This window comes from Mus caroli, chromosome 14 (assembly GCF_900094665.2).
Source record: "Mus caroli chromosome 14, CAROLI_EIJ_v1.1, whole genome shotgun sequence".
Lineage (NCBI taxonomy): Eukaryota > Metazoa > Chordata > Mammalia > Rodentia > Muridae > Mus > Mus caroli.
In genome coordinates, this window is record NC_034583.1 from 65588861 (window position 1) to 65608501 (window position 19641).

A 19641-nucleotide genomic window follows, 5' to 3' on the forward strand; every position below is an offset into this window, starting at 1 on the left:
AAAAAAAAAAAAAAGAAAAGAAATAGTGGAAGAGATGGTAATTTAAACAATGTTGGCCTGCAAATTGTGCATTAAAGGTCTATAGTAAAAGGCAATTATCCCTTCACACTAAGGTCCAGAGGCTACCCCATGCTGCATTCATTTTTATGTTTCCTCTGGGAAGCTATGACCCTGCTTTCACCTCAACTGCATCTTCATGGCTCTAAATCTAAGGTGATCTCCCCTGTGGCACAAGTACACGAAAGAGGTGTGTGCTCAAAAAACATTGCACAGGGCATGACATAACTTCTAGGCCCCTATAACCTGAGGATTCAGGATCCAAGAGAGAGGCCAGACCACCTCAACTCTTTAAAGGGAGAGAACTTGGCCCCTGAACCTGCACAACTCATGTCTAAACTTGTTGTGCTGGGGCCACACTGTGTTAAAGAACAAAGACTACAGAGCCAGATTGAGTATAGGTCAAAATTCTAGTTCAGCCACTCACTGTGTGACCTTGAGCAAGCTGATTAGCCCCTCTGTCTCTCCATTCTCTCATCAGCAAATAGAGATTATGCTACTGCCCAGGGTTGCTATGAGGAATGAGCGAGCTAATTTGCAAAAAGCACTTAGGGTCAGTCTAGTTTTATATAATATTTGCTGCTAATCTGATTTTTAATTTTTGGTCATATAAAATGCTGTTTTCTTATGACATTTTTGTACACACTCACACACATGTGTATATATCTCATTATTTTGCTCATTGTCACCCCCATTATCCAGTCTTTTGTCCCTAAGTTATCCCCATTCTGCTTTAAAGTGGGTATGTGGTTGTTGTGACCACCCCATGCCAAGTTCTCCCAGTATAGTGTTAGGTCAGAAGCATTAAGAGAATTTTATCAGCTGAAACATTACAGACAACACAATTTAGAGGAGTTGCTAATAGAGAGATTAGATAGAGGATTCTCAAATTAATATCTTTATCTGCATCTTCTACGAAGCCCAAGCTGCCGAAATTATTAACCCTCAAAAGTCCTAAATTTGGGCAATCTCTTAGGTCTGTTGCTAAGATGAGAAAGTCTACGACTTAGTCATAACTGCTTTGCCTCATTTTCTTGGTCGGTTATCTCAGAAACATTATTTAAGCACTGTGTGCTGGGCATGACCTTGAAAGACTCTTTGTTCCACTGGAGCGCACGTTCATGACACCCACCAGATAAACAAAGAGACCAATAGAGTGGCCTCAGTGTATGGTGAATGCTTAAGAGGAGGCCAACCAGAAACCAAGCTCAGGGGGTGATCTGAGCCAGTTCAGGCTAACTAGTCAAGAGAGAACCTCTAACGACAGGATATTTGTGAGGATAGGCAATCCTAAGGACACAGCTATGTGAGTTATCAATGAAGAAAGTATCCTGGCAGTGGGCCCAGTAAGTCTCACAACCATAATGAAGTAAGCAATGTATGGGGCTGAAGGACAGAGAAGCCAACAGTGAAGGAGGAAGACTGGAGCATGCCATGGAGGCCCAAGGGTACATAGACAGGACTTGAAGCAGTAAGAACAGTGGGGAAGATCAAACATGAGTCCAAAAGGCTTGCAGTGCAGGCCAAGCAATGGGAATAGAAAGGCAGCCTTGGTCATTAAGTACCCCGCAGGGTAGAATGTGTCTGAGTTCCTGGCTTTCTTAGGATGCTGTCAGTGGCGTTTCCTGGCCTAAGGGGACCAGGCGATGGCACACAGTCCATAGCACTGCTCTGAGTACCCAAAGGTAGGAGATGCAAAACCGAGAGGCTAAGCAGGCAGCTAGGTCCGTGCATCTTCCTGATTGTGGCAGTGCCCTGCCCTGGGGTTAGAGGTTTGATTTGTTTCTGTTTTCTAACTCTTCTTTCTGTTCCTTGGCCCATGTTTAAGTAATGTAAAATCTTGAATAATTTCTATGTGCATCTCAATGCTCCCACAAGGGAATGCACTTAATCCTCAGAACCCAGAAGTATTGGCTATAAAACAAGAGTCATGAAAATGCTAATAAACCTCAAGTTGTCAAGGGATCTATGAAAACTCCTTCCAATGGCCCTATAAACACAACAGCCTAGTTAAACCAGACAAGACTAGCATCCACCAGGCCAAGGTCCATAAGCATCAGAATTATGGGAAAATGAAATAGAGCAGATCTAGCTTGCATTTCTAGTTCATCCGTAGGTTAGCTATAAGAGTAATAGAAAGCCATAAGCTATATTGGCACCTGTGTTTTCTTCATAAAATAGGAAGAATACCTCCTACCCTGTCGTCTCCTCATTCGGTAGACCATCTGTGATGACCTATGCAGAGCTGGACACCTTGTGAATCATTTCTCCCTGCCTGTTACCTTTGAGTGTATGTTTGCACAAAGCATTGAATATAAAGGAAAGCCATTTCATTCGATGACCTTTAAGTGCTATTGAGCTCTTTACAAGAAAGCTCTACTTGGTCTTCTTGGTAACAACCAGATAAACTCTATCAAAGGTGCTTTGTAACTTGAAGCCGGTGCTTCTCTCTGCAAGCCTAATGGCCATCCTTAGTCTGGAGAAGCTAGAGCATGCGCAAGTAGGTATCAGAGAGCCCAGGAAAGTCTCTCTGGTATAAAAAATAAGTAAATAAATCTTCCTCCCAATCCCAGAGCTAAGGTGTCAGAGTGGAAGACAGAGGTGGTAAACTCGTGGCTGGGTAGCAGTTCTCCTGTTCCTCAGCGAATGGCAAATACAACTTGAGAAAAGGCAAAACTCGGAGTTCTTCATCCTGAGCTCTCCTGAGCTGGATTTAATATGCAAGGGTCTGAGCTAATTAGACAGGTGTTGAAAGATGAAATCCTAGAGAAGCTTCCAGAATGGTAGGAGGGCAAGCACAGCTAAGACAGAAGGGGAATACGGCAGTGTGGCTGGGGTTAGAAGATGAAGTTGCTAGTTAGGGACTTTCCTGGGTCCTGAGATGGCCCTGTCAAATTGAGAATTTACCTATCTGTGTAAAAGTGGTGTTTTCTGAGCCAAGGGCATGAATCTGGAATGAAGCTGAGAGCAAGTCCAGCTGATCTCAGGATTTAGGAACCAAATAAAAAGCCACCTTGAGCCTTGCAGTAGAAATGGTGTCAGTTTATCAGTACAGGGACAATGACCCCGAGAGCAAGGCCAAGGTGAGAAGCCCATGAAGAGTGTGAATTTAAAAGAACTCAAGAGAAATTCTCTAAAGCTCTAAGCCTGCCAAGCTAATAACCAAATGGAAACGTGTATCTAGCCCTCAGACACATTTTGTTTTGCTTGTACAGTGTGTCTCGGTTCTCCTATTAATTGAATCTGATTGCACAGATATTATCATTTACCAGGCACCGGTCTCCCAACCATCCTCCACCAACCACACAGCTCAGGTAGGCTTCAGAATTATAAACACTGGCTCTGGAGGCATCTGAGTTCATGGTTGTTATTGAAGGGGTCTATGTTTCCAGATGGGCTGGTCTATGTGTGTGTGTGTGTGTCTGTGTCTGTGTGTGTGTCCGTGCCCAGGAATGTATGCCATGTGAATGTAGGGAAGAGAGAGAAGGACCTTGGGCATCTTCCTTTATCATTCCCTGCCTTACTCCTTTGACACAAGGTCTCTCTCACTGAGCCTGAAGCTAGGCTTCTGGCCAGAAGGCCCCAGTGATTGTGTCTCCATCCTCAACATTATGCCAGGCATTCATGACCAACTTTTATAGTTATGAACTGGGAATTTAAACTGAGGTCTTCATCCAGAAAATGTTCTTAGCCACAAAGCCATCCACCATGACACCCCCTGCCAGAGCCTGTCATTGAGCCTGGAGCTCAGAGATTCATCTAGGTCTGCCCAATTCCAGGGATCTTTTCATCTCTGCCCCACCTTTCAGTTCTGGGATTGTAGTTTGTGCCACTATGCCTAGTCTTTTATTTTGTTTTGTTTACATCCCACCATCAGTTTCCCCTCCCTCCTCTCCTTCCAGTCTCTCCTCACCTCTACACCCCACACCATCCACTCCTCCTCCTTTTCTCTTCAGAAGGTCCAACCTCAATGGATATCCACTAGCCAAACCATATCAACTTGCAGTAAGAGTAGGCACCTCCTCTTCTAAGGCTAGACAAGACAACCCAGTAGGGGGAAACAGTCCCAAAGGCAGGCAACTGAGTCAGAGACAGTCCCTGCTCCCACTTTTGGGAGTCCCACAAGAAGATCGAGCTATACAACTGCAACATGTGTGAGAGTGTCTAGTGCCTGTTTTCCTGTGTGGGCTCTGGGGATCTTACCTCAGGCCCTTGTGCTTGTATAGTAGGTAATTGACCAACTTAGCTATCTTGCTAGCCCTAATTTTTTTAACTGTTAAATACTTGATCCTATTCTAATTGCAAACGTCACAGAAAAACAGTAAAACCCAACAAATGTGGGGAAATGGTGGGGGTGAACAACAGAAATTTTAGCATCATCACTTCTGAAATAAGCCATTTAAGCAGCTACATATCATACTTCATGTTGGCAGAGGGTGCCAGCCCCTGCACTCCAGAGCTGTGGCTCTTCTCAGCCTGGTGTCAACATTTAGAAGAACATGAGAACTCCAAAGCCTTCCAGAACTCTGCCAACTTTTCCTGAGAGCCACTTGGAACCAGTAGAAGCGACCACACTGATCAAAATTTGACTTGGGAAGGAGTGAAGTGAACAAATGAGGTGAAGCAGTTGCCTGGGGTTGGAAGGCTCACACTTGGTGCCAGGTACTGCTTCACACATCTAAGACCCCCTATCGCCAAGGACTGAGTTCCTGAGACCCAAGTACGGAAGTGGCACTTCCATGAGCAGGAAGTGTTCTTCACCTACAGGTTGCATCTACAGTATAATTTTACTTCCGAGATTTTAGCCTGGAGCTAAGCCCTCTCCCACATCCTTGATGTGCTCAGTATCCCTTTATTAAGCTCGGTTTCGGCTGCACCAGCCAGAATCTGTTTCCATTTCTTAAATCCAAACACTTTGACTAGCAACGATGTCAATGCAGACCTTTCATTGAAAGCTTCATAGACAGAGGGTTGCTCATGCTGATTCCCATGAACAATAATGCCAACCAAGGAATCCGCTTGACATAAGGCCCACAGAGAAAGGCCACTGTGGACATCTCTTATCCTTGCTCTGCGAATCTGACTCATCGTGTGTTATCTTAGTCATATCCATTTTTTTGCACCCATTATTTAGTGTTGAAGGCTGACTCCATTGCTCCCACCCCAGAGAACAATATGTTCAGCACTTCTGTTGCCTTGCAAGAATACAGTCTTGCTCTGAAGGGCCCTGGCTTGGGTGGTTAATGGTTTGATGTTAATAGAAGCCCATGTGCAGAGGAGTTAAGCCATGCACACATCTCCAAACCAAGTTATAAAAATGATAGCATTTCTGTTGGAACCAAACAAGGGCAGCTGGAGGTTTGGGCTACAGCAGGGGTTTCCAGCTGGAGATTTGGGCTACAGCAGGGACTTCAGGCCATATGAAGGACTCTGAGCGTTAAGGGAGCTAATGGAGCACTCTTGTCTTTGCCAGATCTTAGACAGTCCCTCAACTGCCACTCATGGTACAGCAAGTCTCCTTTCTATTCCTGATGACAATCCTTTCAAGGGACATTACTGAACAACCCTCATTTTTATAGAAGAAACTCAGAGACATGAAGAGGCTCACTTCAAATAACAGGGGAGCCAAAATGGACTTTTCTAAGATAAGCTGTTTTTCCTCTCTTATGCTAGAGGCCTTCAAGGGTGCTGTGTGGGTCTGAAGAATCCAAGGACACTCTCAGGGAGTCCAAGGGGTCAATGGAATCCTCAAGACCGGGGTTGCCTTCTTCCCGGTTCATCCTCTTATGAGAAAAGGGGCAGTTTCCAGATACAAGGATTAGTGACACACAAAGACTGAAACCGAGAGATGGAACCCTGCCAACCTACCATGTTCTATGAAACTAGTAGACAGATCTCACTTCTAAAACAGTGCCACTCCATGTTTTGGAGGAGAAATATGGGGGGGTGGGTAAAATATACTAATTGTGCTAATGTGTAATATTTTATTATTAAATGAATCAATTACAAAAACTGCTTTTAAAGCGCTCTGTTGAATTTCTGAAGCAACAGATACTTAAAACTCTCCAAAACAAAAGCTTGCTGGACCCTTTAACAATGTTAAGTATCTAAGCGAGTCTTGAGACCAAATATTCCAGGATGGCTAATCCACTCCCAATGCACTTTATATGCCATTCAGCAGTGACTAAGTTCAAGGTGAGCGCAGATTCCCCTGAGTGCATCATTTTTTTTTTAGCAGTGTGATGCTGATAGTAACCCTGACACTGTCTGTTCTCCCCTCCCTCCCCCACAATCTTCTTTGGGACTGATGACAGCGAAAGGTCTTGGATTATAAAGTAACTGATCATGGTAAAGCTCCCTCTTCCTCTTGAACTCCTAAGAATCTCATTCAGTGGGGACTCAATTAAACACTTGATTGATGAATAAATGACCAAAACTGGTTGCTGACCTAGAGGGAGGACCCACTCGTTGCTGACCTAGAGGGAGGACCCACTCGGAGTCTATAAGAAACAAGACATAAGCGTGGGACTCTTATGTAGGTCATCAGGGACATATTTAGTGAACATTGGCTCCCACACACAAAAAAGAAAACAGAAACAGAACAAAGGAAATGTGTGCACATGTTTCTGAGGTTGCAGTGACACGGTGACTGGAGATTGCCAAGATAAACACAGCCAGGTGCCTGCCTCCTGGGATGCACAAGGCCAGGTGTTCCTCAGCCAGGATGCACAGAGATCCCATCCTGTATCCTGCCTTGGTTCAGAATCCCATCCAGATGTTATTCAGCCACAGGGACAACTCAGCAGCTGTTTCCCACAAGACTCTCTCCCAGAACTATGAACTCACTCTGGCCACCCCCACTCCACCATCACTCAGCTGTGCTTCTCCGTGTCTTCTGCTTTGCCTCTTGATCTCATTTCCTCCTGCACTGCCTCCTTAATAAATCATGTATGCACATTTAATTTTCTCTATAAGATCCGGGGCTTCCTGAAGCTTCTCGTATGCCCTTTGTATTACCTACAGAATTTCACCCAGCGTGAAGTGAATTGTAATTGCTTCCATTTAAATAAATCTTGGAGGTTTACAAAAATAATTCTAAACCAGTGTATCACTATTTCCTCATCAAAGATCTCCGTGAAGATGAGAGCAGATTTCTCTCCTTAATATCCCTTTCCTTGAAGGTTGAATCATTAAAATCCCACAGCCTAAGGTCACCCAGCTAAAGATGAGCAGTCAGGAGACAAACTTCTGTTTTAAATACTGTCTTTAAATATAGTCTGCTTTTTTAAAAACTCTTTCCCCACTATATGATTCTCTGTTTTCCTACTAATAAATATACCTTAGAAACAGCTTTAAGCAAAATAATGGGCCAGGAATCAGAACAGTAAGGAAGAAAACTGAAATTCCTGCTTTCTGTATGGTTCTGCCTATACCCATCTCCACAACCCCCAGTGGTTTGGGCTGTTCAAGTAGTCTGTTCTGTGCTGCCCCATCCTGTGGGTAGCTCTCCTATCTCATATAAATGGCCACTTCACACCTCATTACTGCATTTCCTCAGCAGCAATGAAGGAAAACACTATGAAATTATTCAATAATTCCAAGATGTGTCTATAAAATGTATGCCAATTCCCAGCCCATCTCCCTCCACCCCACCCCCATTTATAGTGCTTGATCCTCAGCCCCACAGGCTTTTACCTGAGGTCAGAACTTAGAAGTGTTTCAGATAAAGTATCTCTGCTATTAATAAGATTGCCATCCCACGAATGTAATGATATTTCTAGAATTTAAAAAAGAAATCACTAAGGTGTTGGAAACACCGTGTAAATGTTTAGGGAGTCAACAAGGAGTGCAGAGTTAGGACGGCATCCTTGTTAGAGAGAGAATGATTTGGAATGTTTTCACAAAGGATCTGCCTTGAGAAATGCCTTGAAAAAAGTGGAGGGGGCATCTTGGAATCACGGTCTCCATCTGCAGCCCAATGGCATACTTGGTAATCACACAAAATAACACATGTTCTCTCTATGCAAATGGATCCATGAGATAGGCGGCCCACCCCCAGATGCTCAACTGGCTGCCTTGCCCAAGCCCCTGCTTAGCAGGAATCCTGGAACCACAAACAGCAGTTCATAAAGCATTGGCAGAACTGGATCAGTAGGGAAATGAGCTGTGAGTCTCTGTATCCCGTTAGTATTTACAGTGCCCCTTGATGCTCTAGACATTTAATAACATGCCAGAGTATATTTATCATCTTACTCTCAGCCTAACATCCTAAGCTCTCCCTGTGGCTTCTCTTTCACAGCAGCCAAGGTCCATGCAGACCCACCTCTATTCACTGCCATTTGAATTTGGGTTAAAGCCACCCCTCCTGTGTATTCTAGATATTGCAAAAAGAGACACCTCATACTAACAACAGGACACTGCATACATCAACCAAGTCATTAGGAGAAGATACTTATGAGAGGAGGCAAAGTTTCATAACATCTCAAATCACTGTGCAACCAGTTGAAAGGGCAAGCTGTGTGCAAGGTTGTTCTGAATATCTCCAGAGTCAGAGAGAAAAGATGACACAGTTATGTGAAATTTTAAGAATGTGAATAGTTACATGAAGACGGAATTGCAAAGACCTCCTAAGGTGAGCTGAATGGTTAGTAATGCCTGAGCACGAGGAACATTGAGGGTATATGCCACACTGTGTATATATGTAGTATGGTAAATCCAGTGTGTTAACCCATTTAACTTCCCATAGACATGGGTTGTATGAACACATAGCGGCCACACCCTAGCTTTCCAGACACCAAGGCTGTTTCTACACATACCTTATAGATGGGGTGTGTCAAAACTAGAAATATCACATGTAAAACTTTCTCAAGAAACCTGTCCCAGTAGGAATTCAGAGAAGCTATAATTTTTAAAAAGAAGGGTTCAATAATGTGACCAGGCATGACCTTTATCTAAATAAATTGTTGCTTATAAGCATGTTGCTAAATCCTCGGCTAAGAAAAGAATACTTGGTAATGCTTGATAACTATATGATCATTTAAAAAGAAAGTGAAGTATATAAAATTTTGAGTTTTATTATTAATGCTTTGTTAGAAAATCATAACGGATATGAGTGTGTGATATAAAGTGAGCTTTTAGACATGTATATGGTATAGGATAATTAAACCAGATTAATTTACATAGCCATCACCCAAAGTTCCTTTATTATTTGTGGTTTCAAAAGCAAAGCAAGGTTATACTAACTTGTCTCAGGGACACTGAGATGGCTCAGCAGACAGTGGTGCTTGCAGAATAAGCTTAAGACCTAAGTTCGGTCCCCAGAACTGACAGTGGGAGGAGAAAACCAACTCCACAAAATTCACTGATTGCCACACACATGAGATGGCCCTTGTGTCCTCCTCACAGACATAACAGATGAATTCCTTAATAATAACTTTCAATGATTTCAACTATATCATATGATTCAGACACTCATATTCTCAAAGGGCAAAATTGGCAAATGGAGATAAAGCTTCCCTGGGAAAGTGCGGACAGGTGTTAAGTGACAGCTGACAACCTGCATCTCCAAGTCACAATTCAGTGGGACCCCATTACAGTTCTTAACCACAGCCTCTTCTCTTGGGTGGGGCCAGAAGAGCCAGGAGCCACTGAACCCAGAATCTGTGATGAGGCAGCCTCTGTGCTGCATGCTGCAGCTTAGCTCTCGGAGGCCACTGACATGGTTATTGTTTCAGTATCAGGAAAGAGCCTGGTCATTCATATTTCTTAAAGTCCGTAAATTGCTCTTGGAATGAGGCACAGGCAATGTAATTATTTAAAGCTTCCTGGGTTACTAAAATCAGCAACCAGAGTTGAGAGCAACCGTTACATGTGACAGAGAGCAAGAGAAGGTTTTAAGTTGTCTTTCTAATTTATAGCCTTAAAAATGTAATGTCTCACTGGAGGAAACTTAATTGGAGATTAAGAATGACGATTCAAATTTCTGAGAATCATTGAAGAGAAATGTGTGTGTGTGTGTGTGTGTGTGAATGTGTAATATGTGTGTATGCACGTACATATATGTAGGCATATGAATGTGTGTGCATGCATGAGTATGCAGTATTAGTGTAATTCTGTGGTAATAACAAGGTTGGTTGGTAAAAGTTTTCAGATAAATTAATGGAAGTTCTAGATTTCTCATAGACTGTGTATAAATATGTATCTATGTCAGTTAAAGCTTTGGGGGACTTTCTAAAACTAACATCAATAAGCTCTGATACAGCCATAATTTTATAACTACTATGAAAATAACATACAGTTTTTTAAATATATGCCATAAAAATTAAGAAACTGATATGTCTTAATTTTGTTCCTAAATTTCTGTGCAATTCTAAGTAAGTTGCATAAACTTGCTAGGGCCACTTTTCATCTCCATATGGTGAAATTCTTATCAGCCCTTAGGGTAGTCTGAGTAATGTTTATCCAATCTGTAAAATATCTCAGTGTGGAGGGAGTGCATGTGTGTAACATATCTTGAAGTGTTGCCACATGTTGGAGCTGGCAGGTTGATGAGTGAGCACCATTCCCACTTCCAGTTTTCCCATGTATCTTTAATTCTTATTCCCTGCAGCATGAAGATTAGCCTGGAGCACTGACTTATATGATGCTTTCTGTCAAACTACTACCAATTCCCTCTTACACTTTTTTTAAAGGCAAGGGTTCAAATGCAAAGGAAAGGTAACAATCTGAGGGGAATTGAAACCCATAACTCAAAACTTTCCTCGGAGTCCTGAAATGCCCGTTTCCTTCCGTCTTCTCCACTCTCTATCCACTGAAAGACTCAGTGACTCTCAGTGCTTCATTTCCCATGAGACCCTTGCTACCTAGTACTTCAAACTGCTTGATTCAAAAGGAAAGTACCATCAGTTCTAAGATCCTAAATCATGAAACTGTAGGATTACAAGGAGAGCCTGTCTGTCATAACTGGTAGTCCAGAATTAAGATCCTTTAGCCCATGGAAAGATTCTAACTAGATTGGGGGACTTTATGGGCAAAGCAAGCAGAGAGCTGCGCTCAAGGAGAATGCCCAACAAAACCTTTGTGTTCTTAGTGTCCATGATTCCCCGCTGTTCACTTCGCTGTCTGAATTTTAATGCAGAGGAATAAGAAATGTGCACAGAAGATCTCACACCTTTAGTGCATTTTGATCTGTTTCCTACTCCTCGGGGCAAAAAAATTATTAAACAAAATGCAGAGTAAAGAAGTTCAAACCACCGTCTCTTTGTTCATAAAGCAAAATGCTTAATGTGCAGAAATCTCAGGGTAGAGAAGATGTCAGGTCTCCAAACGCCACTATTATCAAAGAAAGCAGCCAGAAAATTAATGCCCTTGAGATGACTGTGGCCAAACTCTTGGCTATCAGACAGGGCTCTCATTTCTCTTGGTAGGAGCATACTTCGGAGCCCCTCATCAAACACACAAAGCCCACGGAGATGCCTTTGTTTCTTGACAAAAGTTTCTTCCCCTTTCTAGAGTGCTGCTTTAACTTTCCCACCAGTCTTTTTACAAATATTTGCTGGTCACACTTACTCGGGAAGAAACACTGAAAACAAATGGTATGCAGCAGTAGTCAGGAGAGTTTTATTTAGCCATTTAAAGACCCATGAGTTTGATTCTCCCCCAGCCAAATCAAGGTGTCCTCTCCAAGCACAAAACAATCCTGCCTATGACCTGCCAGGATATCCTCCTGTCAGGCAAGTCTTTCCCTCAGACATTTTAGGGGAAGAATCTGTGTCCATGTGAGTGATTCCATTACCCTCTCATGTCACAGCTGCTGAAATCAAAATATCCCACAGGGAGTGTATACTGTGTGTGTGTGTGTGTGTGTGTGTGTGTTTTCTCAACCCAAGAGACAGTTACAAAGTCCAAATGAATGAACCATTAGATATGTTCGGCTGTCTTACATTCTGGTCCAGTGAAAATAGCCACTCATTACCAGGTCATAAATAACAGGGCAAAAAGTCTTTCAAGGAAGGGACTTCCTTTGTATTCATCAAGAAAATGAACACCCAAGAGTTTAATAACAAAATCATACACCTCTTTGGACAGTTGATATTTTGTTTGTATGCATCATGACTAATAGTAATGGCTGTAATCCATCACATTAGAAAAGCAATCAACAGGGCTAGCTGTACCAAATTAAAATTGATTGCGACCTCCCATGACCCTGGCAGAAGCTAATACTTACATCATCATTACATAGCCAATAGTGAACCGTCAAAACATGATCTCGCTTCTTATGGTCTATTATATAAAGGCTAACATAGAACACTGAACAAAACAAATAGATGAGAACAAAATAATGTTGATAATTATTTTTCTGAATAATTCCCACACATAAAAAAATTATTCCCACCTGCTTTGCCGTTTGTTATGCTATCTCACTTGAGTCAGGCACCATTCTGGTGATCTGCATATTTGATCCATTTTATCTTCACGCCATCCATGAGGGCATGTTGGCACCAGCCTCATCCCATCAAGGAGCTGAACATCACCCCAGGAGCCCAGACCCATAGCCATGACTCACATCTAAGTCCATCTGAAGTAGATGCTCAGTGCACCCCTCCTGATCAAGTAAGCAGGAAGTCTATATAATAAGTCTAGATGAATATAAGAACCATCTCTCAAAAATATGAGTTCAAATATTGGCAGAAAAAGAAAACGCTCTTCTTAGAAACCAGAGGCTATCTTTTATGGTTAATTTTCTGAAGTCCCTGAAGTTTGATGAGTTCTCAAATGGTCTCCTAGGATGCCTCCGTTATGGCCACAGCTATTAGCTCAGAAGGTGTTCCCAGTAATGTAGCAGATACACACAGGAATAATGCCATTCATGTTTATCTTCCAAAAAACAAAACATCAAGAACTGGCATAACCTTACATAGACAAGAAACAAATATCATCCCTGAAGCCTGTGGAAAACAACTTGGGGCAAAGTACATTCCAGGCCAAGCATGAGGACCCAAGTTTGAATCCTAAGCACTCATTCAAAGACTTGGGCAGGGCAGCATGAGGGAGGGACAGAACAGAGACAGACAGATCTGGGGCTCACTGGCCATCAGTCTAGCTGAAATTGTTCCATGAGGGACCCTGTCTCAAAACATGGTGGCGAGGTGATTGAAGATGTTATGTTAGCCTCTAGCTCCCACATGAGCCTAAATTATTATGGCCAAGCCCTTGCTCCCTTACTCGTGTTCTCTCTCTCTCTCTCTCTCTCTCTCTCTCTCTCTCTCTCTCTCTCTCTCTCTCTCTCTCTCTCTCTCTCTCATACACACACCCATACACACAAACACACAGGGCAGAGAGCAGAGAGACATTCTTGTCAAATATTACACTAAGCTCCAGCTGCTGTCCCTTCTACCAACTGGGTGTTAGGACAGCCATACCTGTGTTTGCAGATAGTCAAACACTGTTCTAACCATGGAGAGTTTGGCTATTTTTTTCTTCTCCTTGTTGTTGTTACTGCTGCTGCTGCCGCCACCACCACCAATGGACTGTGTGTATTACATACATATCTTCAAAGGAAACTATTTTCCTATTGGGTGGCAAGACAAAGGTCAAACAGTGGCCACTGAGCAGGCCTAACAGCAGCATCTTGGGCTACAGAGTGGCTGGAAGTACAACCAAGGGTGCTCTGTCAGGAAACTGGAAATACAAGCCAATGTGGACAGGAAATAACTTTTCTCAGAGCTTCTTAGAGTGAAGGAAGCAAGCTTGAACTAAGCTGTACAGTTGTTTCTTCTCCTTTCTCAGCTACAGGATTCTGCCTCTGTGGCAGAGAGAATAACAGAAGAAGTATACCGTGACTGCTTTGGCCTAACCAGATTCCATCAAACCCCATAGCTCCAAAAAGGGAACAAAAACCTCACATCGAGGTCAAGCTAAACTTCACTAAGTAGGATCAAATCACCATGGAGAGAAATTATCATGATTAGAGCCAGCTGTGAAATTTCTTCACAGCTATACGCCTCTGTCTGAGCCGTGTACCTGGAGGCCCATTATGTAGGCCCCTAATCAGAATGTGCAGCGACTGGCCAGCTGTAAGCTCACATTACCATGTATTATAGCAATCTGCATCTAACTCATACATTAGACCATAGACTCTGCAGATCCTTGTTTTTTGGCAGTTCATCCTTATAGATGTTCTGCTATGAAAATATATGACTTTTATGGGCCAATGGAAGTCTGAACACAAATTCTATATGTTATGGTGTGAAGGGAACACTAAATTCCTCTTCAGGAGAAAGCCTGTCTGTGATTGTTGGTTTCTCTGAAAGTGTTTCACTTTCAATCTACATAAGAATATGTGGCGGATTTCTGAGTTCGAGGCCAGCCTGGTCTACAAAGTGAGTTCCAGGACAGCCAGGGCTACACAGAGAAACCCTGTCTTGAAAAAAAAAAAAGAATATGTGTACATGTTTAATCATATGATATCTGAGGTTTGCCTCAAAATGAGGGTTCCAGGTGAGGGCCTGGAAGACACAATATTTGTCTTGAATTTACAATTATAAAAAGCTAAGAGGCATCCTTGGGATACCATTTTTCTTTGTTCCTTTTTGGGGGTTTGCAGATGTAAGAGTTTTTCCAAAATAAAAACTTTTTAAAACTAACCCAAGTTCATTTATTTGACTTACTTGAAATTAATATTGGAAAATGTCTTTCAAAAGTAGTTTAGAATATGTCCAACTTTAAAACTGGCCATAGTGGCTCATGTCATTCAAGAAGCTGAAGCAGGATCAATGTGAGTCTGAGGTTATCCCAGGCTAGTATCAGACCCTGTCTCAACAAGCACAAGTTTTATAATAAATACTAAATGCCATAGGGAGACCTAAAACTGCACAGAAAGTTCTGTGCAAACAAAAGTAACCTAGGCACCTTGGTGGTGAGAATAAGTGTGATTTTCCTTTACTCACTGTTACCTTTTTATATTTTTCAAATTTGTTAGGAAGCAAATATGTTAGGCTTATAAGTTTACAGAAGAAGTCGTGAATGCTGATAGTATAATATGAAGTGGAAAGTTAAAAAAAAAAAGTAGATAAAGTAGAACCTCGTCCTCTTGCCCAGTGTGTGCATGAGTACATACGTGTGTGAGCGCGTGTGTGAGTACATGGGGGTGGGGGAGAGTACATGCGTGCGTATGTTCCTGCATGTGTCATGTGTGTGATACATGTTAAACTGTCCATGCAGTTAGTCTGTTGATTTCTAGATGATGGTGTTAGCGGTCATTTTTATTTGTTTCATTTTGCCTCTGCGTGTGTTTTCGCCAGTTAATAAGTAAAATATAATTCGAAAAAAAAAAACAGAATAAGAATTAGCCCAATTTTCATTGAAGTAATACTCTTAAAGTAAGTTGGCATCACTTTCTTGACCAGCCAGGATTAAGTGGTGATGCGTCTACCTTCATATCCTCAGTCCCTTGATGGTCTGTCTCACTTTTCATCCTTTTTCAGGTATATCCATGCCAATCCCAGTCTTCGGGCTACAGGACGATTCGAAGGTCTTTAAGGAAGGGAGCTGCCTGCTCGCTGATGACAACTTTGTCCTCATAGGCTCTTTTGTGGCATTTTTCATCCCCCTAACCATCATGGTGATCACCTACTTCCTGACTATCAAGTCACTTCAGAAAGAAGCCACCTTGTGTGTGAGTGACCTCAGCACTCGGGCCAAATTATCCTCCTTCAGCTTCCTCCCTCAGAGTTCTCTGTCGTCGGAAAAGCTCTTCCAGCGGTCCATCCACAGAGAGCCAGGCTCCTACGCAGGCCGCAGGACGATGCAGTCCATCAGCAACGAGCAAAAAGCATGCAAGGTGCTGGGCATCGTGTTCTTTCTGTTTGTTGTCATGTGGTGCCCATTCTTCATCACCAATATCATGGCCGTCATCTGCAAAGAATCCTGCAACGAAAATGTCATTGGAGCCCTGCTCAATGTGTTTGTCTGGATTGGTTATCTCTCCTCAGCGGTCAACCCACTGGTATATACGTTGTTCAATAAAACTTACAGGTCCGCCTTCTCCCGGTACATTCAGTGCCAGTACAAAGAGAACAGGAAGCCGCTGCAGTTAATTTTAGTGAACACTATACCAACATTGGCCTACAAGTCTAGTCAGCTCCAGGTGGGACAAAAAAAGAACTCACAGGAAGATGCTGAGCCGACAGCTAATGACTGCTCCATGGTTATACTAGGGAACCAACACTCGGAAGAGATGTGTACAGACAATATTGAAACCGTGAATGAAAAGGTTAGCTGTGTGTGATGAACCGGATGCTGGAACTATTGCCCAGGGCGCGTGAACAAGTTTACACCCACGTGTGTGGGGGCGGGATAAGGAGGCTCAGATCAAATTAGACTACTCCAGTGGACCAACTATAATTCCGGACAGCATTTGAACTAGGAGTGTTGTGATGCTTTTAACATTGCCAATGAGATCTTTAAAATCATTGGCCTTTATTGTACAATTGTAAGGAGGCATAAAATCCATCTAAATAACTTCTATTGTCAAATAGAAACCAGGCTGCCATGTTGTTGATGGGTAGCATGGGAGTGAGTTGGTGACATATTGTTGTATATAAAAATAGCTAGAAATACTGAAAATAATGAATAGCCTCTTAAAAAAAACAAGTGTTTCAAATTCACCACAACATATATTTTGAAAAGAAAAATAGACAGTATTATGACATTTGTATTGCTAATACAATTCATTGAAATACTTGACGATATTTTTCATTCTTGCTTTTTTCATAGATGCCATTTTGAAATGTTCACAAGACCGCTGGCATTTGCTGCATTTGTCATTAATTCTCAGACGTGGAAGGGTCTTAAATGTTATTCAATAACTCGCTGCTTTCTCTTCTGCTTCTTGGGCTTTACCTGAATTTGCAATATGGTCTTGTTTCGTATATTTTTCTTCTATGTAAACTATCAAAGGGTAATTCTACTTTTCCAAGTACAGTTCTAGAACTCGCTTCAAAGAAACAGCATCCCGGAGGTATTTGGTAACTCACTAGGGAAATGACTGTGTTGCGCATGCGCCCTTTGAGCAGTGACTAGTACAAAGAGTTGACTGTCACAGCTGAACATTAAACTCAGGTTTTTCGCTGTTAGCAGTAGCTTCTTAGGCTATTTCTGTAAAACTCAAGTGACTTTCATATTGACAGTTATCAGGTAAAACTGGTGTTTTCAAAGAGCTGGGAACGTAGCTCCGTTGATAAAAGAGTGCTTGCCTAACATGCAGGAAATCCTAGCGTGGATGCCCAACACTGCATAACCAGGCACCACGGTGCATGGCTGTAATCCTTGCACTTGGGAAGTGCAGGCGAGAGGATCAGGAATTCAGTCACCCTCAGCTATTTATCTAGTATGAGGCCAATGTGGAGTGCATGAGAGACTCTGTCTCCAAACTAAATAAATATGGGGTTTTATTAATGATACTTTTAGATTAATGTATTTATATTATTTATAAAAATGGGTTAGCTTGGTTCCACAGTGATCTGTTGACTGTACCTTATGAGTGGAGCAGTTTCTTAGTTAATAAGGATATTTTAAGAAAGATATATAAGATTTTTGCATTAAAAACGACAACTTAATTAGTTGTTATCAAAAAAGTATATAGATTCATTTTCAGAATCAACCAGTTCATTTTTTTCCTTACCTGATTCAGAAAAGAGTTTGTATCAACTCTTGAGAATTTTTTTAAATAATTCTCATTGGTTATATATGTTTGCCAAGGAAACAAGGAAATGGGAAAATATCAATTGAATCAAAGATTGCTTGTAATGCATAAAAATAAACACCACAAATTGGGTCCAATTCATAAATACAAGGTAAAAGCAATATTTTTGTTCCTTCCCTCTAAAACTACATTCATTTTGCTCTGACAGACACTAGCTTCCAGTCAAAAATCAAGTATCAGCTACCATAACGTTCAGTAGAAATGGCTACTACAGACTAACAAAGGCCAGCTATAGTGAATCCACCATGACACTGTGACACACCGGTGAATTGCACATTACTGTTGAGACAGAGTAAAAGGCTGAAACATCCTTATTGGCTACAAAGGTGTTATGTTGCAAGCCTTTGGGAAATGTTACAGGTTTAGGAACTAAAGCATGTAGAAAACTTCATCATGTACGTTGGAAATTAAGGTTTTCCTAAGTATGTCTTACAGACACTTTGAATGATGGTCGTCATGGCTTCAGGTCCAAAATTTATAACATGTCACCAGTCCCAAGTCTGTACTTAAAAGAAGTTAGTCCTTAGTGATTTAGACCATACTGACTAATAAAAATAGAAGTGTTAAGAAGCCTGCTCTAATGTGTTTTGCCTTAGTTTGAAACTCTGCACATGCCAATGCATATTAAGCAAAGGGTTACAGATTCTATTCCATGAACTTAATCTTCATCAGAATGAACACAAACCCCGCCGAAAGGTGTCTTCTGACTACACATATATTACCAGTGTGTATGTGGCGTTTCCCTCTCTGTAACTATCTCTTAAAGTGTATATAAGAAAACGTGTACCTGTATATATATATGTACAGACATGTTCCATGCACTTTATTCAACATTTATATATTTATATGAAGAAGAGCAAGTGGTGAAAACATACACACGTGCATGTTTGAATCATGTTGATCTAAATGTGAATTAATGTTCTAATGTTCCCATGACCTTCCATGACTGCCAAAGGAGGTTCCTGTGTAACAGAGATACGCTTTAAATAAACTGGAAGATGCTTTAATATAAGGAAAGAGTTTAACACGATTCTATCAGGGTGTTGAAAACAATCGTCTATATTCGGTTTATTAATCTGAAGTTGAATGATAACTTTAGGCCTCTCTTTAGTCTGGTACTTCTAGACATCTATGGCTTCTTAGATACACTCCTCTCCCCAGGAGGGGAGGAAAAATAACCATTGAATGATTTATGGATCCATGATGAAAGGATTCACTTCTAGTCAATATTATTAAGAGTAACAAACTTCACTCTTCTTTAAGTTGATTGATAGAGTCTACTAGACTTAAGGGATTCAACGCCATATTGAAGAAAACCTCAGTTAAAGCTTACATAATCTATTGGACCACAGCGCCATCTCATGGTCAGTTTTGAAAAATGCTACTGTAGTCCAAACCGCTACCGGGCTGCTTTTAGCAAAAGGGTTCTTCTCCCATTTTGTGCACTGATGAAACATATTTATAAAAGTGTTAAGTTATTCTGTGCCATAATGTAACAAATACAGTGAAGATTTATTTTATGTACTGGTTTTAATCTATTCTAAAATATTTCAAGAATGAATGATTAATTGCAAATAAAGTCCACTTAAAAAAAAAAAAGTTGACACCAGAGTTGTGTTTGCCAGAAGGAATTGTCCCAGACTTCCCAAGTCTTCAAGTTGGGGATAGTTGGAAAGCAACAGCCTATGCTTCTGGCTTCAACTATCTCACAACGCTAGAATCCCCTGCATCAGCTTAACGGTCATGAGTCAGCTTCCAGTCATAAGGTTCTCTGTGTCCTCCTGATACAACCCAGAAATATAGAGACACACACATATAGG

General features: G+C 41.6%; 1 protein-coding gene across 1 annotated transcript in view; it reads left to right on the forward strand.

Annotated features, from left to right (window-relative positions):
- Positions 1-19389, forward strand: part of Htr2a (5-hydroxytryptamine receptor 2A) — a 68509-nt gene extending 49120 nt beyond the window's left edge. The window contains exon 3 of the mRNA XM_021182341.2: positions 15543-19389. Coding sequence (XP_021038000.1) covers positions 15543-16345 — 803 coding nt within the window. The 3' untranslated portion in view covers positions 16346-19389. The remainder of the gene's footprint in view (positions 1-15542) is intronic.
- Positions 19390-19641: the final 252 nt, after the last annotated feature.